The following is a 25,572-nucleotide window of genomic DNA, read 5'->3' on the forward strand; positions in this document are numbered from 1 at the left end:
TAACATAAATTCATCTTTCCTTGTTATTATTAAATTCATTTCCTCCATTCACTTGGCATACCATCTGAATTCTACATTAGCCATATTTCATTTATTTTCATCCTTTTTTGTTCTCTGTTTTTTTTTTCCTCATTTATTACATACTACACTTGATGAAGACTTCATCTTTATAATTTTCTTCAACTTATTTTAAGCTATACATTTCAGGAAAGCTTGTGACCAATGATGTTTCTCTTAAAAAACTCTAATGTGAATTAAAATTCAGTTAATCAAGTCATGGCATGTGGAATTAAACATGCATTGCTTCCTTCTATTCATGGCGTGTGAATGTGTGTTTTGGGTATCTGTGAAACATTAGTGCACAAAAGATTGATATTCTTTTTTTAGGTTGTTGTTAATGCCTTGCTTCCAACTTTTTTTTTGTTTTCATATTTCTCTTCCTCCTTAATCACTCTTTTCATATTCCCCTCTCAACCTTTATACCCAAAACAGACTTCTCCACCACTTATACTCCAAAAAAAAAAAAATAATAATAAAGATAAAATAAGACATTGAGTATAAAGGATGAAAGGGGAATATAAAAAGAAAAGTATGGTTGGGCACACGAAAGAGATATCAATATGGAACCACCTAAGAAAAGAATAATATACTATTACACAAGTAATAGTATCTTTGCCTTTAGGATAGTAATCTGCTATAGCTAACAATTAATATCCTCTTAATCGCAGCTGCTGATGTGTACTCAAATAAAATAGGAAATCATTAACTAAAACAAATTATATTTTAGCTGATTAAGAAAAAAATTAAGTGAAATTGTAAAATTGAAAAGTTTAAATTAGGTTCGAATTTTTACAGTGATTTTTTTTTTACAAGTAGATTTCTCCATTCATTCATGATCCATTTTTTTATTAAAAAAAAAAAGGAAAAACATTTCACTATGAGGAAAACACCAAAAAGCACTTCTCTCAAAATATCGGTTGATTTAGTAAAGCTCAGCAGGTCATGTTTTACTTTTTGGCATCCCATAATGTCGCATTTATAATCTTTCTAATTAGTACCGTACTTGAATAAGTGATGCCATAATTTCCTGATCAAATTTGAATTTAGTTAAAATTTGAAAAAAGTTCTTAAATATTTGATGTGAATAATTTGTATCAAACAGATGAATTCACCTATTATATAATTAATAAATTATAACATGGTAAATTAGACATATATAGCATCAATCGAAAAATGAATTAAATTTATTTTTGCAATTAGACATAGCATCAGTTTGCTTTCCAGTAGCTCGCATATATATATATATATATAACCATGCACATTATCTTTGCCTAGCATAGTCATTTGCATTAGCTAATAACATCCCCTTACACTAGTGCACATCATTTCCAAAAAGAGAGAGAAATGGCTGAGGCGATTATTGTGAATATCGTGGTCGATAAGCTTGCTAATATCATTGCGAAAGAAATTCAGTTCTTGGGTGGCGTTGGGGAGAAAGTCAAAAAGGCACAACGTGAGCTAACCCGAATCCAGTCGTGCCTGAAAGATGCGGATTCAAAACGAAAACTAGATGAGAGGGTGCAGAACTGGCTCAATGAGCTCCGCAATGTGGCATATCGCATTGAGGACGCAATCGACATGTTCTTTATCAAAGTTGAATGTAACAAAAATAATACCTGTTTGCAGAAACTCAAGAATAAGCCCCGGGAGGTGTATTTCCTCCACAAACTGGGCACCAAGCTCGATAGCATTCAAAATGAACTCGAAGAGATCTCGAAGAGCAGGCTGAACTATGGAATCACAGCCCTGCAAGACATAGCGGTGGGAGACCCAGTTATCTTGCCTGTTCGGAGAACTACTTATTCTGAAGTTGACGAAACTGAAGTCGTAGGCCTGGATGCTGACAGGGACAAAATTCTGAAGTTGCTGCACCCTGAGGAAACACCAAGGCGGGCCGTCATAACCATCGTGGGTACCGGTGGTATAGGAAAGACTACCCTAGCACATATTATATACAAAAGGCAAGTGAGATATTTCTTTTTCAACTATGTTATAATGAGATAAATAATTGCAAGACTAGCTAGGTTGCAATGTCATTATTATTAACAGTGTTTCCTAAATTCCCAATTTAAATAATAAAATAATACTAATATTAGTAATAATAATAATAACAACAACAACAATAATATCATTTTATCAGTATTTATTAACGGTTAACTTATTTGTGAATCATAATTATCAATATGTTTCGCTATTGACATTAATATATTTAAGTGGTTCGGAAAAATTTAATTAGATAGTTATTAATTTCTAAGAAATAATTGCTCAGATCTTGGAATACATAGTTGCCGTGAGGACTATTAATTGTTAAAAATTGTGCTAGAGATAAATCTAATACTATATTTCTGTTTGTTTGTATATCCAGTGCGAAGGCAAAGTTCGAGTATCATATAATGCTGTCAGTTTCTCAGCAGTTCAATCTAACTGAACTCTTGAAAAAGATGCTACGCCAACTCATAGATGATGTACCGAATGAGCTAGATGTGGAAGGTTTAATGAGCGAGCTCAAGAAAAAATTAAGTAGCAGAAGATATCTAATTATTCTTGATGATGTATGGCAGGTTGATGTGTGGAATCACCTGAAAAATGCATTGCCAGATGACAAGAATGGAAGTCGCGTTCTAATTACCAGCCGGTCTATCGATGTTGCCAAATCAGCAGACCCTATTATGGCACCATGCGAACTAAACTTGTTAGATGATCAGAAAAGCATAGATCTCCTCCTCAAAAAGGCCCTCCCTAATCAAGAACCTAGCGAAGAATTGGCTAGCGATCTCCTGAAGCTTGCCAATGAACTATCAAAGAAATGTGAGGGGTTACCTCTAGCTTTGGTGGTGCTAGGTGGTATTCTTTCAACTAAAGATCGAAACTATCATGCGTGGGAGAGAGTGTTCCGAACAATGGATTGGCACTCAAAGGGCAAAGAATGCATGGACGTCCTCGCCATGAGCTATGAAGATATGCCTTATTATCTCAAGGCATGCTTCCTTTATCTTGCTTTATTTCCTGAGGACTATCAGATCTCTGCAAGACGTCTGATAAGAATGTGGGTAGCAGAGGGGTTCATACCACAAGAAGAGAGGATAACGATGGAGGAAATAGCTGAGGATTACCTCTACGAACTTTTTCAAAGGTTATAATATGTTTTATTTTTTTCTTTTATCCTTTAGATTTTTTCAGTCTTCTATACAATATTATTACAATTTTTTTTAGGACAAATTAACTATCATAGAACACATTTCAGGTATTCATGATATATACTTCATTTTTTTTTTTTATAATAGAGTAGAAGAAGTAGAGATCTACCATATAATAGTATATAAAATTGAAATGAAATACCTAACGAACAAAATAAGCTACAACGCCTAATACTCTTTACTACAAAATCGATATTTTTGTAATAAGATTTAGTTTCCTTCATCTATTATTATATAATACACCCCTTTATATTATGATTTCTTATCTAATAAATAGCTTCTTCCTGAAAAACCTTCTACCAAGTGTGCTCTAATTTTTTTTTTTTTAAATAGTGCCAGCAAAAGCTTTTTCTAAATTACACATCTTTCACTTCCGTTGCAAAAGAAACAATAGATATGGTTTGGTACTAAAACACGATTCTAATGATAAAATAAAAATTTGATATTTTAGAGACTAGGGGGTGCAAAAGTATTATTTTGTATATAAGGAATCAGAATTTGAAAAGTAAAAATCATTTTTTTAATATTATTAATTCCAACACTTTTAACCGAACTTTTTTAAAAATATCATTTCTCCAAAAAAAATAAAAATAAACCAAGAAACCATAATTTGTGTACAATTATAAATCAACCACGACCGCATTTAAAGGATATGGATCCAATTACTGGGTACCGCATCCACTAGATATGGCCATATTTTTTTCCAAAGTCTGATATTCTCAGAGGATACGAATTCAAATTTAAGTTATAATATATTATTTTATTTTATAGTTATTTTTCACTGAAGACCCTAGAAGTTTTTTTACTGACAGCCCTAAATTAATTTTTATTACAAAGAAGTCCAATTACATATATATTATTTTATGGTTATTTTTTAGCAGAGACCCTCAAAAAATATTCGCTGATAGCCTAAATTATTTGTTATTAGAAAGAAGTCTAATAACATATATATTATTTAATTTAATTTTGTGACTATTTTTCACCAAAGAACTTGGAGTTTATTTGCCGATATCTCTAAATTTATTTTTATTACAAAGAAGTTCAACAACAGATATATTACTTTATTTTATTTAGTGATTATTTTTTCACCGAAAATCCTAGAAGTTTAATCGCTGATAGCTCTAAATTAAACTTCTAGGGTTATCGACGAATAATCTTCTAGATTTTTTGGTGAAAAATAATCATAAAATAAAATAATATATACGTTATTGGACTACTCTGTAATAAAAATTAATTTAGGACTATCGGCAAATAAACTTTTAGGGTCTTTGGTGAAAAATAATAAAAAATAAAATAAAATAATATACATGTTATTGGACATTTCGTAATAAAAATAAATTTAGGGATATAGATAAATAAACTTCTAGGGTCTTCGGTAAAAAATAATGATAAAATAAAATAATATGTTATAACTTAAATTTGAATTCGTATCAACTCTGAGAATCTCTCAGACTTTGTAAAAAAAAATAGAGCCGCATCTAGCAGATGTGGACCCTACTCTAGGGTTTACGATTTAGGGTTTATAATGCGGTCGTAATGGATTTATAATTGTACACTTAGGGTTCACGGTAAGTGTACAATTATACTTTGATTACAATATTTTATCTATTCCTGACTTGTTTATAAGCCATAACTATTTCAGGAGTATGATTCAAGTATCAAGCCGACACGTGAATGGTTCAATCAAGTGCTTCCAAGTGCATGATGTTCTCCGCGACTTAGCAATGCACAAAGCCAGGGAAGAAAACTTTTTTATGGTTTTCTCAAAAGAATCAAATTCCAGAAAGCCCAACAAAGAAATTCGACGGGCTTCGTTTCATTCCTTGAAAGACAGTGATGATCCCCACCTGCGCAATAACCTTTTGTACTTACAATATGCCCGTTCTTTATTATTGTTTGGGGAATATGGCTGGAGCCAAATACCCAATTTCCGTAAGTTTAGAATACTGAAAGTTCTAGTACTTGAGGGAGTCACTAACCATGATGTTGACCTTGTCAAGGGATTAGAGAAGTTGGTTCACCTAAAATACTTGGGGTTAAGAGGATGTACTATTCCCATCTCGAAATGTTCCTTTCATCGTATGAAGGTTCTTGAAACCCTGGATATGCGAGGAATGATAAATGATGTTGAACTACCGAATGGTTTATGGTCAATTGATACATTGAGGCATGTGATGTGTTATAAGCCTTTCGAGCTACCAGAAACAACAGCTAAGCTAAAAAATATCCAGACCATGCAATGGGTGTATTTTAATAAGAAGATGCCCCTTTTCAGCAACCTGTGTAAATTAGGTATTTATATTCCATCATGGGGTGATCCAATTCTCAACCTCACCACTAATCTACTTGCAACGCTACCTTCTCTAGTCTCCCTAAGTATCGATTCATGGTATCTCACAATGGAGGTTGTTTACCCAAAAACACTCCCAAATTATCAACTTTTACAATCTCTCTACTTGGAAGGAAAATGGCCAAAGAATGTCACCTTAAATGCTAGCTTGTTTCCACCACACCTCCTCAAATTGACACTTGTGGGATCCAGATTTGAACAAAATCCAATGCGGGAGCTTGAAAAGTTGAAGAGCTTAAAGAAACTTTGCTTAGAACATGAGGTGCTAAGCGACGAGCTGTACAACTCTGGTGAAATATTCTGTCCAGCAGGATTCCCTGTCCTACAAAACTTGAAATTGGGAGTTTTGTCTGTGAAGAGTTTAACAGTGGCAGAGGGAGCCATGCCAAAACTTAAATACATCAATTTATTTAAACGCAGCATTAAGTGTCACCTGCCTCTTGAACTACAGCACGTGAGCATTACATTTGAACATAATTTTTAGATATAGGGTGCACTGTAGGTTGCTTTTCTTATTAAATTTTTAGTTTTACACATTGTAGATGTTACATAATTGGCCTCCTACTAAATTTGCTTTTTTGTTTTCTGTAATTTTATTCTTTTGACAGATGAACTATATGAAAATTTGATTGTTGTTTTTCTACTTACGGTTTGATCTTCATCCTGCAATTTTTGAATAGTTTTAATTTCCATTCCTTGGTTATTTATTATTGTTTGGAAGCGACATCTGCTCCCTAATTCTTCTCTCATGCCCAGATACTATTCGAGGAAATGCCTGACAGAGATATCGTCTCCTGGAACTTCATTCTTTCCATGCACACCAAGGCTGGCAGAATCAACACAGCACAATAACTGTTTGACAAAATGCCCCAGAGAGACTCCGTCTCGTGGGCCACCATGATTGTCAGGTTCAACCGACTGGGTTTGTTCAGAGAGGCTGTTAATACCTTGTTCCAACTCAGTTCAATTTTTCCAATGTTCTTTCTTTCATGTGCTACTATTGGGGCAGGTCGTATCGGTCAATAGCTCCATTCCTTTGTGGTTAAATTAGGACTCAATAACTGTGTACTGGTCACCAATTCGTTGCTTAATTTTTATTGAAAAAGTGGTGATGGTCAAACTGCTGAAATTATGTTCGATAAATTTCTTCTAAAAGTTGTTTATAGCTGGAAATTATCTTTGCTGTCCGGATTTTGAAACTGCGATCACCGATACGAAGAGCATTGTCCTTGCTTCTAGATCAAAGACTGATTTTTTAATATAAAGAAATTTAATAAATTTTATTGAATTAATTATCTCTTGTAATCTCGTACGAATCCTTGCTATTTTACATTATATTTATGTCTTCATTTGTTTATTTAATATTAGCTTTTTTTTTCATACTCAATGCCTCCGTTGTATCTGGTTCATATTTAGAGGGGATTGATGAAAACTACAAGAATAAGGTGATGATAAAAAAATTACTTATATGTTGTTAGTAAGACCACGGAAATAGTTATTCCTTGACACCATCAACTTCAAATTTTGAATTACTTCAGAAGATATGAATTTGAATCTTTTAGGATACCATACACAATAAATGAAGAGAAAAGCATCTGAACAGATCGAGGTGGATTCAGAATTTCAATCAGAGATGAGCACAAAATACTGAGAAGAGTAGAGATCAGAGGCACAAAAAACAATAGAATTTGATCACTTATCAAAGAAGAATCAGGGAAGAGAAAGAGTCAAGGTCAGAAAGAAAGAGGAGAATAGTTGGGGCAGAGGACCAACTTGGGCAAAATGAGGGGGGCGATGCAAATTGTCTTTTTTCTCTCCTCTGGTGAGCGGTGACGCCAAACACATCGTCTTTTTTTTTTCTTTTTGATGACGCAAATCATTTTTTTTTCCTCCTAGTGAAATAAAATTCAGAATCCAGAAGTTGCCTATATCTGAATCTCTTTGGATCTGCCATTGCATCTGATCAAACGCACAATAGCAATGTTCTTCACTATGCTCAACCTTCAAATAGGTTTTGGCAGGTAGCAACATGAATTTCTGAGCTAAACTGGAGATATCTTAAAATTAAATTTCAAGTACATTTTTGAGGGAAAGAGATATCCAATCTGATTAATGGGACAGTATACTTTGCTTTTAACATAAAAGGGGTGTGACTGGATTTGTCGTTGTTGTTTGTTAAAAATGTGGCCCATTAAAGAGCTGCTTCAAGAATAGCAGTCAAAAATTTGATTTTAACAGTATTATGTAAGGTCCAACAATTTCAGATTTTAAACTGTACTAGAAAATTAATATGAAGAGCTGCTTCGTTAGTATAGCACTAGGAATTTAAACTTTAAGGTCATATTTGATCCTTACATAAATTTATAAAGAATTAATTTTTTTTTTACTTTTTTTTATTATATCTTGTTTGATAATTTATGTATTTTTAATAAAAGTGGGTATACTCAATGAAAATGGTATCAAGAGCTCTCGTTTAACAGTTTAATTAATTATAAATTGCCTCGTGACTCCATAAATTAATCAGATTTGAAAAATTGGTGTTAATTATTTATCTGGCGTTTTATATGTTATTATTAGTCAGTGAGATCCAAATTTAAATTAAAACCAATTACATTTTTAGGCACTACATTTTACGTAAATAAAAACCAATTAATCTTTTATAATATGCAAAATTTACATGAATGAATTCACTTAGTAACAGTCTCTACTAATCTCTGGAGGTAACAACGCATATAGATGATATTTTGTATGTAACCTTGTATATGATTTGATTTATATGGAAAATAATTGGGATGACCAATTTGCACACCTCCTATTTTATATGTAACCTTGTATTTTTGTGTCTCAAGAAACATATGTGAAGGGGATGTTGAAGAAATTTAAATAGAAGATTGTAATCTCATTAGTCTGATTGAGAGAGGTACGAAAAATTTATCCGATATGATAAAGGCAAGACAGTTGATGCAACATTATATAGAGAATGCATGGTGCCAAGGCGGGTGACAGGAAGTAGCATCCTGGCCAGTCCTCGATTACACAACAACAAAGCAAGCAAGCAAAAATTCTATCCGGATTTAGAAAGAAAAATTGATCCGAGAGGAGTTCTTTAGAGAAACCAAACAACAAAGTGGTATGTAAGACTGTAACACCCTAGATTGGTTTCGAGAGAGTTCTTTAGAGAAAGAGGAGGGGGCTGAAACCCTAATAGAGAGAGAGAGAGAGAGTGTGTGAAGGGAGAAGATAGATCGACAACTATAAAGAGGAAAAAGAGAGAGATAGGAGAGAAAGTTATACGATTAGACGTGAGAGTGGTGGGAATTAACAATAGGGCAGTGATCGAAGACACAAAAAAAGAGAAAACCTTAAGGACTATTCATACATGGTTCCATAACAAATACCGTGCATATATAATATACAATAATCAAACACGGTTCCTAGAAGAAACTGTGTATAATGTATAGGGGGGGAGTCGAAGAGGCGTTTACATGGTATAGTCAAAGAGCCGTGAAAAACAAAAAACCTTATAACACACAGATCGTACCGAATAACCGTGTTTGCTAGCTATGTGCATTTCATTTTTTTTTTATCAAATTTATTTTTTTCTGAAAAAAATATCTCCATTTGTAATTAATACACACCAAATCAAGATCTCGTAAATATACAAAAGATTACAACATTTTTCAATTTGTAATTATGTTCAATATCAATACACACTTAATCAACAATATATATATATAGCTAGTGATCATCTAATGGCTCTTCTAGTAATCAACAAGATAAATTAAGCTGAGCCAAAATATGAACCTTTCACTGATAATTGGGTAATAGGGCCCAAGAAATTTATTTTTTCTAGGCCATTTATACAGCTTGGCTCAGTAAATGTTGATCATGAATGCTTGACTACTAAAGGTTTAGCATGAATGCTTGAGTCGATTTTGAGCTTTGAATCCTGAAGGATGAACAACATGTGTGCGTGCCTTATTAATATCTGCAAAACAACAAGCTTTTTAATTATATACATTTCCGATATAACAATCTTTTTTTTTAAGATATTAATCTCCCAATTTTATATATTTGCAAGGCATTGTCAATCGGAAATTAATTAGCTTAGTCACTACACTAGAAGTTGGTGTTCGGTAGCAATCTGAAGTAACTAAAATTATACAAGTGCTTCTTAATCTTTTTACCAACATTATAATTATTATTAAACGGTGCAAATTAGAAATGGAATAAAATTGGTGTATAGAATTGGCCCAACTAAATTATAAGTTTAAGGGGGTGACTTGTGGGATAAACAGCTCCCAGCATGTTGAGCATGAGAAGAACATCTAAAAAGATGTGTGCCAGCTTATCATCAGAACATGTCTTCAATTCATTACTGAAACTTCATAGCATATTTCGAGGCGTACTTCATTTGTTAATCAATTCCGTTGATGTAGACTGAGTTCAGATAGCACATCTGCACCTAGCTGGTCATGTCTACTAAACAAGAATAAAATATAATTAACAAACTAATTAGTGTTGGACTGGCAGTTGTTTGGTGTGCCAATTCGTGTGGTATGTGTAGCAGCTGGAAAATGATGGAACCGCATTAATGAGTTTGGCTAATATAACATTGGTTTTACATGACACTTGTTGAATAACTTGGATAGTAGAAGAGAGTAGTATATAAACTAATTTCTATTACTTAATGAAGAGTACATACAATGCTTGATGTATTCCTCACCCTCATCACTACTCCCGGCATATATACATGAACTCTATTTATACATATTGTTGTCGGTGTTTGATTTTTCTAAAGAATTCTTGATATAAGATCACTATATAACTACAATATAATATATTATGCTTGATGTATTCCTAAAACGATTTTTTAGGTTTCTTCAAACTTGCGAATTGTATGTCTGCAATTTAAAAATAGTATTCAAAATATAAAGTTTTGTGTAGATAAGAAAAACAATATATAATATTGCAAACAATTGCCTGTACGTAATTTGACAGATTATATATTTGAATATACAATTGACGAAAGCACGAAATTTATTTAAAAACAAACCTTAATTGATCCAATTGGCCGTCTCTTATTAAAATCAAACTATATTAATGTCATGCATGTCATGTTAATTTGTCCAATCGTGAAGATCTCCAATAGTTGACATTCTGTTTAATATGTATTCTCATGCTCATCTTACCGCTTAATCATATTATTTAAAAAAAGACTAATTAAGTGGAAAAAAAGGTCGAGAACTTGCCTGTGTTAGATATACTGAAGAGACAAATCCTTTAATTGCATGATAGCTCAAGAAATGTTTCTATTAGTTCGGATAAAATATATTTACAAAATTTTGTTTTAAAGACGACAATTTATAAAAATTTGTTTCTTTTTTACATATAGACGGGATTTATACCTGCGCTTCAAGTAGCCTGTTATCTATTTAAATATATAAAATTTGTCAGCGTTTCAGAACATGTAGAGTCGCACAGGTTAGCCATAGCGAACCATAAGTGCCAACTGCCAACTGTCTACTACTCATTTGTCTTTAATTCATTAGTCAGACTTAATGGCACATTTCGAGGTCTACTCTACAAGATCTCTTCATTTGTTTAATTCAATATTGATTTAGTCGAGTTCAGATCGCATCTCTAGCTGTATCCAGCTCTTCATGTGTATTAAACAACAATATAGAAATAATTAACTAAAACAGTTGTTGGATGGGGAAATAATATTTGACTTAGCACATTTAGATTCCATAAATGCAGATCTCAATTTGTACGAGCCATTAATTAGTTGTTTTCTTTGATTTTGTATATTGGTTACTTTCATTTTTATCAAACTAATGGTTGGATTTCTGATGTAAAAAAATAATCTCTATTATGACGGAGGACATCACAACAAGACTTAAAACAAAATTGCATACCAATATTCTAAAATTAAAATCAGACAAAGAGGTAGATATCAGCTTCAGTCAATAAAAAAGCCAAAGTTGTTGCATTGCGCCAAAGCAGATCTCTCAATTTGATTAAGCGATTAGTTTATTTGAAGATTAACTGAAAGACTAAATATGTAGAATATCATCATGGACAACAAATAAAAAACAAAAGCAATAAATGATGTCAAGATGTTTTATCAAATTTATATAATTTAGATAATCATGCCAATTATACATAATTGCTCTTCAGTCAATTACTTTTTGTTCTAAAACATGCAGATTTGAAATCAAGCCAGGAAATCCTTTCTTTCACTCATAGGAAAGCTGATGTAACTTAATTCAAAAAAGAAAGGTAAAAATACTTTATTAACTCCTTCTATGTATTTTTACACAGCCTGTCCCAAGCCAGAAAAAAGGTTAGTGTCTATGTGGCTGATTCCTGTTGAGTTTTATTTCTAGCCTACCTCCAACTTGTTTGGGAATAAAGACTTTTAAGATGAAGATGATAAAGTCATATATTGCATACTTAAGAAATAGAAAAAGACATAACAAAGAAGAAATTTTAAAATATATCCCTAACAAACAAAATCTTTAAAAAAATTTGAAACAAAGTAGAAATTTGAATGAAAAAAAAATGTTGTCGAAGATCACAGTGTGGATTTGATGTGAATAATTTGGATCAAACAGATGAATTCATCTATTATAAAATATATATTATTGTTATATTATTGACGATAGCTGAGTTGATCTGTCTCCTCTAACAATTATATAATTAATATAGTAGGACATGCATGGTAAATATTTCAAGCTGACCTTTTATAAAATAATAATAAAGCCAAACGAAGTTTAGAGCTTGTCTCATATAGAATTGATATTCCACCAAGCGGGCATTTTAAAAATTAATTAAATTTATTTTTGCAATTAGACATAGAATTAGTTTGCTTTTGAGTAGGTCGCCTATATAATCACATTATCTTTGCCTAGCATAGTCATCTGCATTAGCTTATAATATCCCTTTACACTAGTGCACATTATTTCCAAAGAGAGAGAGAGAGAGAGAGAGAGAGAGAAATGGCTGAGGGGATTATTGTGAATATCGTGGTCGGCAAGCTTGCTAATATCATCGAGAAAGAAATTCAGTTCTTGGGTGGGGTTGGGGAGAAACTCAAAAAGGCGCAGCGTGAGCTAACTCGAATCCAGTCCTGCCTGAAAGACGCGGATTCAAAACGAAAAGGAGATGAGAGGGTGCAGAACTGGCTCAATGAGCTCCGCGACGTGGCATATCGCATCGAGGATGCAATTGACATATTCTTTATCAAAGTTGAATGTAACCAAAATCATACTTTTTTTCAGAATTTCAAGAAGCTGTTGAACAAGCCCCGGGAGGTGTATTTCCTCCACAAACTTGGAACTAAGCTCAATAGCATCCAAAATGAACTCGAAGAGATCTCGAAGAGCAGGCTGAACTATGGAATCATAGCCCTGCAAGACATACCGGTGGGAGAGGCAGTCATCTTGCCTTTTCGAAGAGTTACTTATTCTGAAGTAGACGAAACGGAAGTCATAGGCCTGCATGCTGACAGGGACAACATTCTGAAGTTGCTGCGCCCTGAGGAAATACCAAGGCGGGCCGTCATAACCATCGTGGGTACCGGTGGTATAGGAAAGACTACCCTAGCACATATGATATACAAAAGGCAAGTGAGATATTTCTTTTTCAACTATGTTATAATGAGATAAATAATTGCAAGACAAGCTAGGTTGCAATGTCATTATTATTAACAGTGTTTCCTAAATTCCCAATTTAAATAATAATCATAATAATAACAACAACAATAATATCATTTTATCAGTATTTATTAGCGGTTAACTTATTTGTTAATCATAATTATCAATATGGTTCGCTATTGACATTCATATATTTAAGTGGTTCGGAAAAATTTAATTAGATAGTCATTAATTTCTAAGAAATTATTTCTCAGATCTTAGAATACATAGTTGCCGTGATGACTATTGTTAAAAATTGTGCTAGAAATCAATCTAATAGTTTATTTATGTTTGTTTGTATATGCAGTGCGAGGGCAGAGTTCGAGTATCATATAATGCTGTCAGTTTCTCAACAGTTCAGTCTAATTGAACTCTTGAGAAGGATGCTATGTCAGCTCATAGGGTCTGTACCGAAGGAGCAAGATGTGGAAGATTTAATGAGCGAGCTCAAGAGAAACATAAGTGGCAGAAGATATCTAATTATTCTTGATGATGTATGGCAGGTTGATGTGTGGAATCAACTAAAAGATGCCTTGCCTGATGTAAAAAATGGGAGTCGCGTTCTAATTACCAGCAGATCTATCGACGTTGCAATATCTGCAAACCCTAATATGGCACCTTACGAACTCAACTTGTTAGATGATAAGCAAAGCCTAGATCTCCTCCTCAAAAAGGTTCACTCTAATCAAGAACCTATCGAAGAATTGCCTAGCGATCTCCTGAAGCTCGCCGATGAACTATCAAAAAAATGTAAGGGGTTACCTCTAGCTTTGATAGTAGTAGGTGGTATACTTATAACTAAAGTCCGAAACTATCATGCATGGGAGAGAGTGTTGCGTACAATGGATTGGCACTCAGAGGGCATAGAATGCATGAAAGTCCTCGCCATGAGCTACGATGATATGCCTTATTATCTCAAGGCATGCTTCCTTTATCTTGCATCTTTTCCTGAGGACTATCAAATCTCTGCAAGATGTCTGATAAGAATGTGGGTAGCAGAGGGATTCATACCACAAGAAGGGAGGAAAACGATGGAGGACATAGCTGAGGATTACCTCTACGAACTTTTTCAAAGGTTATATGTTTTATTTTTTATTTATCCTTTAATTTATTTCAGCCTTCCTATACAATATTTTTGCAAATTTTTTTGTCACAAATAAATTTTCTCATAAGACAAAATTCAGGTATACATGATATATACTCCAATTTTGTTCTCATAATAGAGTAGAAGTAGAGAAATACCATATTAAAGTATATATAAATGAAATGAAATGCCGGACGAACAAAATAAGCTACAACGCCTTTAATACTCTTTACCACAAAATAATCATGTAGACCTGACTAACAGAATAATCAATACTCTTTACTACAAAATTTGATATATGTTTTGCAATAAAATATAGTTTCGTTCATCTAGTATTATTTATTACAAGTATCATATATACACCCCTTTATATTTTATGATTTCTTCTCTAATAAATAGCTTCTTTCTCGAAAACCTTGTATCAAGTGTGCTCTAATTATTATTTTTTAAAATAGTGCTAGCAAAAGCTTTTTCTAAATTCGATATCTTTCACTTCCATTGCAAAAGAAATAATAAATACGGTTTGATACTAAAACACGATTCTAAGGATAAAATCAAAATTTGATATTTCAGAGACTAGAGGGTGCAAAAGTATTATTTTGTGTAAGGAATCATAATTTCAAAAGTAAAAATCAATTATTTTTAATATTATTAATTCTAACACTTGTTAACCGAAATTTTTAAAAATACTATTTCTCCAGAAAAAAAAAATTAAAAAATCACGATTTCTGTACAATTATAAATCTACAACGGCCGCATCTGAGGGATTCTCAAAGGATAAGAATTCAAATTTAAGTTATAATATATTATTTTATTTTATATCTATTTTTCACCGAAGACATTAAAAGTTTATTCGCCGATAATTCTAAATTAATTCTTATTACAAAGAAGTCCAATTACATATATGTTATTTTATTTTATGGTTATTTTTCACGGAATACCCTCGAAGTTTATTTTTCGATAGCTCTTAAATTATTTTTTATTACAAAAAAGTTCAATAACATATATTTTATTTTATTTTATGTTATTTTTGGGATTATTTTTCACCGAACAGAAGTTTATTTTCCAATAGCCCTTAAATTATCTTTTATTACAAAGAAGTTCAATAACATATATATTATTTTATTTTATTTTTGGAATTATAAATTATTTTTTATTATAAAGAAGTTCAATAACATATATATTATTTTATTTTATCTTTGAATTATTTTTCACCGAACAAAAGTTTATTTTTCAATAGTCTTGTAATTTTTTATTACAAAAAAGTTCAATAACATATATATTATCTTATTTTATTAAGTTCAATAATTATTTTATTTTTGAGATTATTTTTATTTTATATTATTTTTCATCGAAAACATTGAAATTTGTTGTTGACATTGAATGAAGAGATTACGTGGGCGGTTTGAATTCCGAACCGGTAATAACCGGTTGCAACAGATTCCTTCGTTTCATTCATTTATTTAAGAAAGCGGGATATTATATAATGGGCTTGATTTATTTTTGATTACCGCAGTGGGACTAAGTTTGGGCACAGGAGTCCGGAACTTTTCTTCTTTTTTTCCTTGGATTCTAGCGCACCGAAATTCTTCTTTCTTTATTTTTTTCATATGAGAAGAAGCGCCAGCCAGTCAAGGTTCAAATGATTACTGAACAATCAATCTTTTCTTTTTGACTGGACCCATCCCATTGAAGAGCTTGTTTCTATATCGAGAACTTTATTTGTAGAACCATAGTAGATGAAGTCAACATTCATCATCCGATTAATGTTGATCAAATATATAAACGGCTTTCTTTTCCATTTTTCTTTTTTATTTATGTTTTGTTTTATTATTCTTATTTTTTAAATTAATATTTGTATATTAAAGTTCATATGAATTAATTATTTGACAATTATTCATTTCATATATCTATTCGAATTCGTATCTGTGGACTATCCGTATCTGTTTAAGGTGAATTTGATTTTGAATTTTGTTATCCGTTTACTATTCGTATCCGCTCATTAAAAAACGGATGTGGATATGGTATCAGCATTATCCGCTCTGTTTTCACCCCTATTAATCGCCGATAGCCTTAAATTAAATTTTTTAGGGTTATCGGCGAATAAACTTCTAGGGTGTTCGGTGAAAAATAATTATAAAATAAAATATTATATATATTATTGGACTACTTTGTAATCAAAATTAATTTAGGGTTATCAGAGAATAAAATTTTAAGGTTATCGGGGAAAAATCATCAAAAAATAAAATAAAATAAAATAATATATATTATTGGATTTTTTGTAATAAAAATAAATTTACAGATATCAGCGAATAAATTTCTAGAGTTTTAATTCGGTGAAAGATAACCATAGAATAAAATAATATATTATAAATTAAATTTAAATTGGTATCCTCTGAGAATCTCTTAGACTTTGAAAAAAAAAATATATATATAGGGCCCTATATAGCGCATGCGATCCTTATTCTGGGGCCGCATCCCCTAGATACGGTCCCCAGTAATTGAGTCCACATCCCATAGATGCGACCATAATAGATTTATAATTGTATAGAAACCTTGATTTTTTTTTTTAGTTTATTTTTGTTTTGAGAAAATGGTACATTTAAATTTTTTTGAGTTTTTAACCAACATATGTACATTCAAATATTTCTCTACAAATTTAAAGTTCTTATTTATAGTAGTACATACATATTGCATTAATTGTTTATTTTAATTTCAGTCATCCAAATGATCAACATATATAACTTAATTTTGAATGTAGAAAGTAATTAACTAATTTTAACATTCAATGTAGAAAGTAATTAACTAATCTATTATGATAACAATATTTTATGTATTCCTGACGTGTTTATAAACCAAAATTATTTCAGGAGTATGATTCAAGTATCAAGCCGACACGTGAACGGTTCGATCAAGCGCTTCCATGTGCATGATCTTCTCCGCGACTTAGCAATGCACAAAGCCAGAGAAGAAAACTTCGTTATGGTTTTCTCAGAAGAATCAGATTGCAAAAAGCCGAACAAAGAAATCCGACGTGCTTCGTTTCATTCCTTGGAAGACGGTGATAATTCCCACCTCCGCAATAACCTTTTGTACTTAGAATATGCCCGTTCTTTATTATTGTTTGGGGAATATGGCTGGAGCCCAATACCCGCCAATAATTTCCGTGAGTTTAGGCTACTGAAAGTTCTAGTACTTGAGGAAGTCGAGAACGATGATGTTGACCTGGTCAGGGGATTAGAAAAGTTGGTTCACCTAAAATACTTGGGGTTAAGAGGATGTGATATTCCCATCTCGAAATGTTCCTTTCATCGTATGAAGGCACTTGAAACCCTTGATATGCGACGAATAGTAAATGATGTTAAATTACCGAATGGTTTATGGTCAATTGATACATTGAGGCATGTGATGTGTACTACAGGTTTAGAGCTACCAAAAACAACAGCTGAGCTAAAAAATATCCAGACCATGCAATGGGTGTATTTTAATAAGAAGATGCCCCTTTTAAGCAACCTGTGTAAATTAGGTCTTGTTATTGAAAAAGGTGGTGATCCGATTGCATTCACTAGTAATCTATTTGCAATGCTACCTTCTCTAGTCTCCCTAAGTATCAATTCAAGGCAAAGTCTGACAATGGAGGTTGTTTACCCAAAAGCACTCCCAAATTATCAACATTTACAATCTCTCTACTTAAATGGGGAATGGCCAGAGAATGTCACCTTAGATGCTAGCTTGTTTCCACCACACCTCCTCAAATTGACACTTGCATGCTCCTTTTTGGAACAAAATCCAATGCCGGAGCTTGGAAAGTTGAAGAGCTTAAAGAAACTTTTCTTACATTGTGGCGTGCTTAGCATCGAGCTGGACAACTCTGGTCCAATATTCTGTCCAGCAGGATTCCCTGTCCTACAATACTTGAAATTGGGAGTTTTGTCTGTGAAGAGTTTAACGGTGGCAGAGGGGGCCATGCCAAATCTTAAATACCTCAATGTATATAGACGCAGCATTGAGTTTCACTTGCCTCCAGAACTACAGCACGTGAGCATTACATATATATTAGATTCTTAGATATAGGGTGCACTGTAGGTTGCTTTTCTTAGGAAATTGTTAGTTGTACACATGGTAGATGTTACGTAATTGGCCTCCTTCGAATAAATTTGCTTTTTTGTTTTTTGTAATTTTATTCTTTTGACAGATGAATTATATGAAAATTTGATTGTTGTTTTTCTACTTACGGGTTGATCTTCATCCTGCAATTTTTGTATTGTTTTAAATTGTACCGATCACTTTATTTTCTCATGCCGAGAATATAAAAGAAACCGAGCACAAGATTGTTCAATTGCGAATAATTTACACAGGTTAATTTCGAATGGAATAAAGCAGGTAAAGTTAATTTGGAAAAGAATAACGGATCAAGAAATTAAAAAAGAACAAGGGGTTAGTTTGAACAAAAATATTAAAAGGTTAACGTTTGTCAAGTGACACAAAATCGGTTTTACAAAATAGTTAATATTTTAGGAATGAAATTTGTTCTTGTAAAGATTTTTGGTACCATAAAAGAAATTACTTACTGAGATTGAGAATTAGATCTTGAGAGATTAAGATTAATTTAATTTTTCGTGCAAATATTAATTATTAGTTAACTACAAAGAACTTTTCCTGAATCAACTGCTTCACTATGATAATTTTTAATTTTTTATACTTTGAATTATTACATTATAAAGTCAAAGGCATAGTAGTTATAAAATTTTATATATGCATGAATAATTCTTTCATAATTAGAAGTAATACATATATATATACAATACCATTTAATTATACTTTTTGAAATTTCATGCTATCAATTTGAACTGCTGTAATGATGCTAATTTTTAATGTCATTGGAACAAAATAATCAAGAAAATATTGTTTATGAGGTCAAATGTAACTCACAATCTAATAATTTAATTATGTTAGAAAGATTCACATTTCTTTCATTGAACAATCGTTTCATTTAATTTTAAAATTAGTTTCCTCCATTGCTCTATAAAACAATTAACTAAAAACAACTATCATAAATTTCTTTTATGAATTTTGAGACAGGAAAACCTTTAAGTTACATCATTCAACTAATTTTTTACTTTTATAATTATAAATCAAATAAATTTTATGATCCATCATTGTAATTAGTTTAGCCTGCTTAATTGTTTATCATAAGAAAATTACCTTATTTTTGCTTGGCAATCAAAAAGTGTTGAACATGCCAAACTTACCTCAAGGAATACTAACATAATTATCAAAACACAATAAATATTTATTATTGTGTAATGCACAAATTCAATAAACCTTCAGTGCCATAAATGCTTACAAGGTGTACCATAATATTTTATGATTTCTATAAAAGTCTAGTACTTCTGGTGCCTAGGTTTAATTATATGTTGTGCTAATTTGTACTGTAACATTAATTATTGCATATTGATAAGCATAAATTATATACACAATTGATCTAGATTTTATCATAAAACAACCTCAAATATCTTGTATTTTTTAATATAAAGTGATTAAAATACACCTGGAATCAAGTTACTGCGGTTATTTGGCTTTTCATTGCAGGAAATGATGAAAAATGGTGAAAATACCCCTCAGTGCAGATCAACCACACGCACTGCGGATCAGTGCAGCCGCCCGGAGTACTTAGCCGCATTTCCAACATCCAAGCGCTGCGCACGAATTTTTCCCGAGCCTAGTGCGGATGAAGTTCCACCCGCAGTGCGGATGAGCCCAGCCGCACTCAATACTTGGCCGATTTCAGAAACTTCAGAAAAGCAGTATCCACCCTCAGTGCGGGTCATCCATCCGCAGTTCCACCCGCACTCAACTAATTCGCAGAAGTTAAATAAGAAAACTTAGACTCAGTGCGGGTGAGACCATACGCAGTGCGGATCAGCCATCCGCATTGGACCCGCAGAAAGCCAAATTTACACAGTTTCAACACGGTTTCTATTTTTGGCGCTTCATGGGAGTGTTTTACAGCTAAATATGGACAAGACAATCCTGGAAAATAATCCAAATATAGCACCCACTAACTCCACTTCCTAGCCTCTTAATTGGGCATAAAAGAGGAGGTTCATTCCCATCCAAGAATCATTCACAATCTCATTCTGTCTCTCCACACACACAATACTTAGCGATAAATTCTGAAGTAAGTAAAGCTTTCAAGCAAGGAGAAGAAGGGTTTCCTGAGCAAGATTCGGCAAGATAGAGGTTTTTGATTTGTTAAAGGGTGTAATACTTCTTTTATTTCATTTCTTCTTACTTTGCCAACTTTTTGTAATGGATCTCTCTAAGAGAGAGTAGTTCTCTCTCTAGGGGTTTAGGTCAATGCATGAACTTGTTTAATTCTATTTTATTCGGTTATTTGTTTTTATTATGATTGTTTTATAGGATTTGATTGTTAATTTCTGTGATTTAATCATTTGTGTTAATTACATAGTTAGTACTTGAATTGTAGTATCCCATTTTGGATTCGAAAGAACCAAAATTAACTATTATCAATAGGATAGTACCAAATTATGAATGCAAATACCCTAGGTTTAGATTAAGATTGTAACCAATTTAATCTAAGCCGGAACTATAGAAATTAAGGTTAGGAACTTGGTGAAGAACCTAACCGTGAAGCCAAACCCTAATTAGGACATCTCAATTCGAATCGGGTATTGGTATGATGGACTTAATTGCGAAGTACCAATATTTGAGGAAAGGAGAGACTACAAGAGCTCCATGGGTCTAGGTAGCTAGGGTGAGGGACCTAATCGAGAAGTCCGAATTACCTAGGCACGTTATTAATTTACGAAAGTAACCCTTAATAACTTATTAGGTTAGAAACATCGTCAAATCATAGATGAATTCAAACAAATACCGAATAGATAGAATTAGCAAGGAATTGTAGACCGAATACTCCTAGATCTTCTCATCTAGAAAGCAAACCAATCTTTCTTTCATTCATTTACTTTTATTGTTTAAAACTCTCTATTTGGGTATTGAACCCAAATTTAGGAATTGTTAGAACAACCCCCCCCCCCCAATTTACTTTTATTGCACTTTACTTTATTTTATTTTCTGAAATTTATTATTAAAGTTTAAACTAAGTTTTTATCATACTCCCTGTGGTTCGACACCTCAAATACTATTTTGATAGAATTGTGCACTTGCAATTTAAATCAAACGTTTGTTAAAGGTTTAAAAGGTACATCATCTTGTACTGAAACTTTGCACTATACCTTTTTGGTGCATCACATATTGTAATAATAACTAAGGTATATTTTTTTTTCTTAACATAACTGGTATGAGTATGGGTAAAAAAAAAAAATTAGTTTTTGAATAAGGGTACAAGTAAAAACTATTTCGTATTCATTATCCTATATAATGATTAATAAATATTAGATGATATACGTTATTTTTATTTGTTCTCATATAATTGTATCGTGTTAATTATTATGATTAGATTGATTTATAAAATATTTTATATCATTTTATTTAATTGAAAATTCATATTTTTAAAATAGTGAAATAAAAAATAATAATTCTTAAATTTTATGAAATTACGTACATCTGTGTTTAATATATTTGATTATTTCTTATAGTTTTATAAGTTATCAATTTATTTCATAATTACACAATATTCATTTATTTATTTGTTATCTTAGTGAGTACGGGTAAGATATGAACAAGGATATTCTTTTTATGTCTCTCTCGCCTCTCAACTTCCCTTGCTGGCTTGCTGCCCCAACACACAATCATATTCTTTTATGTCAATTTCTAATGCACATCACAATGCCAAAACATAGCTAGAAAGTAAGGCTGCATGCCTTTGTTTGTTCTCTCAGTCTCTCATTAACTGTGAAGGATAAAAACCACATAGGCAGAGAAGAGAAAAGAAAACCAAAACCTATACAAAATATAACCCATTGACAGGTTTAATAATGGTGGCACCGAGGTTAAGTGGTATAATCACACATGGGTTATTAGCCATGTTTCTTCTCTGCCCTTGGTGCTGCTCTGCTTCTGGCCTAGAAACTTCAAATGGTATCAACATAGAAGGTGATTTTCTCTTTTGATATTCAAATTTAACTGATCATATATGGGCCTTTACTTGGTCAATTTAATATGAAAATTAACTGTTGTGTATTTTTCACATGATGATTTCAGTTTCAGCTTGATCTAAATAGGCCTCAAATTGAACTTTTAACTCATGTCTTTATCGCTCTTTTATTCTCAAAACATGCAAAAAAAATGAACCCAACTAATCTTCCCATGTCGTGCATTTCTCTAGTGCAAACATTTTTTTATTGTAATTACAAACTTGCTGTTGATCCTTGTAGCTTTTCCTTGGTGACATGCTCTTCTGAAAATTTAGTTATATCTTTGTGAGTATTTCATCAAGTTTAGTTTCATTTAAACTTTGAAAAATTAAAGAAGTTTCTATGGATTTTTAAAGTTGGGTTTTATTTTATATACAGAGATGGTCCAAGCGAGAATTAATGGAAGAGATGTTGTTAACCATTCTCCACGATTGTTGCATGACGGTGAAATTTTATCTAAAGGATGTGTCAAAGAGAGATTATTGCGAGGAATGTAATCCATTTTCACCATATCCAAGAAATTTTTTGCTGTTTTAAAGATTATTGGCACCAGAAAAGAAAGTTACAAAGATTAATTGATTCAACTTCTTTTGCAAAGGTTAATGACTGTGTAATTACAATAACTCTCAAATTTCCTGGATTTGCTAACAATTTTGTTCTTTGATTACTCTTTTTTTAAGATAATAATATACTAAGATGCTCTGATATATAATTAACAGTGTTTTTAAAAAATCAACTCGATAATTTTTATCGCTTTATTATATTGCAGGGTAAATTCAAAGAAAAATTGTTACAGAATTATAGATACTTGAATACTTGATATTGCTGAGAAGTTATATATATATTCCAATTTAAACAAATTTACATATGCAGATGTTTTAAAAATGAAGATAAATAAAATCATAAAATTCTATTTTCTTGCATATGAATTGATTTTTAAAGTTTTCGCTAATTAAGAAATCCATAATTTTTTAATTTTTTATGCATGCGAGATTCAAAATTAATTAATAATTAATTCTCTAAAAATTGTCATTAGAATTGAAGCAATGTCCAAGCTGCAACTAAACAAAATGTATTTTATGAATTATTATAATAATGTCACAACATTTATTTGAAAAATCAAATAGTTTCATTAAAGAATAAATGTTGATTTGATAATCTATTTTTTTCTCATAATTAGATTAGATGAGTGGCTCATCTTCAATTAGTTTCCTCCAATATTTTATGTTAAGTTATAAAACAATTAACAGAAAAACAACTATCATAGTTTTAGTTTCCTCCAATATTTTGAGCTTCGAATCCTGAAGGATGAACATCGTGTGTGCGTGCCTTATTAATATCTGCAAAACAACAAGCTTTTTAATTATATACATTGCCAATATAGCAAACTTTTTTAAGATATAGATAGAATTAAATCTCCCAATTTTATATATTTGCAATACACTGTCAGTCGGAAATTACCTTAGTCACTGCACTAGAAGTTGGTGTTCAGTAGCAATCTGAAGTAATTAAAATGATACAAGTGCTTCTTAATTTGAAGTAACCAACATTATAATTATTATTAAATGGTGCATAGAATTTAAAGGGGTGACTTGGTGGGATAAACAGCTCCCAGCATGTTGAGCATGAAATGAACATCGAAAAAGATGTGTGCCATAGCGAACCATAAGTGCCAACTGCCAACTGTCTACTACTCATTTGTCTTTAATTCATTAGTCAGACTTAATGGCACATTTCGAGGTCTACTCTACAAGATCTCTTCATTTGTTTAATTCAATATTGATTTAGTCGAGTTCAGATCGCATCTCTAGCTGTATCCAGCTGTTCATGTGTATTAAACAAGAATATAGAAATAATTAACTAAAACAGTTGTTGGATGGGGAAATAATATTTGACTTAGCACATTTAGATTCCATAAATGCAGATCTCAATTTGTACGAGCCATTAATTAGTTGTTTTCTTTGATTTTGTATATTGGTTATTTTCATTTTTATCAAACTAATGGTTGGATTTCTGATGTAAAAAAATAATTTCTATTATGACGGAGGACATCACAACAAGACTTAAAACAAAATTGCATACCAATATTCTAAAATTAAAATCAGACAAAGAGGTAGATATAAGCTTCAGTCAATAAAAAAGCCAAAGTAGTTGCATTGCGCCAAAGCAGATCTCTCAATTTGATTAAGCGATTAGTTTATTTGAAGATTAACTGAAAGACTAAATATGTAGAATATCATCATGCACAACAAATAAAAATCAAAAGCAATAAATGATGTCAAGATGTTTTATCAAATTTATATAATTTAGATAATCATGCCAATTATACATAATTGCTCTTCAGTCAATTACTTTTTGTTCTAAAACATTCAGATTTGAAATCAAGCCAGGAAATTCTTTCTTTCACTCATAGGAAAGCTGATGTAACTTAATTCAAAAAAGAAAGGTAAAAATACTTTATTAACTCCGCCTGTGTATTTTTACACAGCCTGTCTCAAACTAGAAAAAAGGAGGAGAGTTAGTGATGGACTTCTGGGTACTAGGATGGGTGACCTTCTGGGTAATCTCTGTATGGCTAATTCCTGTTGAGTTTCATTTCTAGTCTACCTCCAACTTGTTTGGAAATAAAGACTTTTAAGATGAAGATGATAAAGTCATATATTGCATACTTAAGAAATAGAAATAGACATAACAAACAAGAAAGTTTAAAATATATCCCTAACAAACAAAATCTTTTAAAAAAAATTGAAACAAAGTTGAAATTTGAATGAAAAAACAATGTTCTCGAAGATCACAGTGTGGATTTGATGTGAATAATTTGGATCAAACAGATGAATTCATCTATTATAAAATATATATTATTGTTATATTATTGACGATAGCTGAGTTGATCTGTCTCCTCGAACAATTATATAATTAATATAGTAGCACATGCATGGTAAATATTTCAAGCTGACCTTTTATAAAATAATAATAAAGCCAAACGAAGTTTAGAGCTTGTCTCATATAGAATTGATATTCCACCAAGCGGTCATTTTAGAAATTAATTAAATTTATTTTTGCA

The 25,572-nt window shown here is 31.8% G+C and overlaps 2 protein-coding genes across 2 annotated transcripts; both read left to right on the forward strand.

Moving 5' to 3' along the window:
* Positions 1 to 1,404: 1,404 nt before the first annotated feature.
* Positions 1,405 to 5,596, forward strand: LOC144560909 (putative disease resistance RPP13-like protein 3; the record flags this gene model as incomplete). Its single annotated transcript, XM_078310129.1, has 3 exons — positions 1,405 to 2,021; positions 2,384 to 3,193; positions 4,900 to 5,596. Coding segments are annotated over exons 1-3 (2,124 nt in total), but the record flags the coding sequence as incomplete, so codon positions are not given.
* Positions 5,597 to 12,598: 7,002 nt separating this feature from the next.
* On the forward strand, positions 12,599 to 18,630 carry LOC144560798 (putative disease resistance RPP13-like protein 3). Its single transcript, XM_078310043.1, has 3 exons — positions 12,599 to 13,234; positions 13,612 to 14,379; positions 17,259 to 18,630. Exons 1-3 carry the CDS (start codon positions 12,609 to 12,611, stop codon positions 18,454 to 18,456), a joined length of 2,592 nt encoding a protein of 863 aa, XP_078166169.1. The 5' UTR covers positions 12,599 to 12,608; the 3' UTR covers positions 18,457 to 18,630.
* Positions 18,631 to 25,572: the final 6,942 nt, after the last annotated feature.

This window comes from Carex rostrata, chromosome 10 (assembly GCF_964058835.1).
Source record: "Carex rostrata chromosome 10, lpCarRost1.2, whole genome shotgun sequence".
In the NCBI taxonomy this organism is placed as follows: domain Eukaryota; kingdom Viridiplantae; phylum Streptophyta; class Magnoliopsida; order Poales; family Cyperaceae; genus Carex; species Carex rostrata.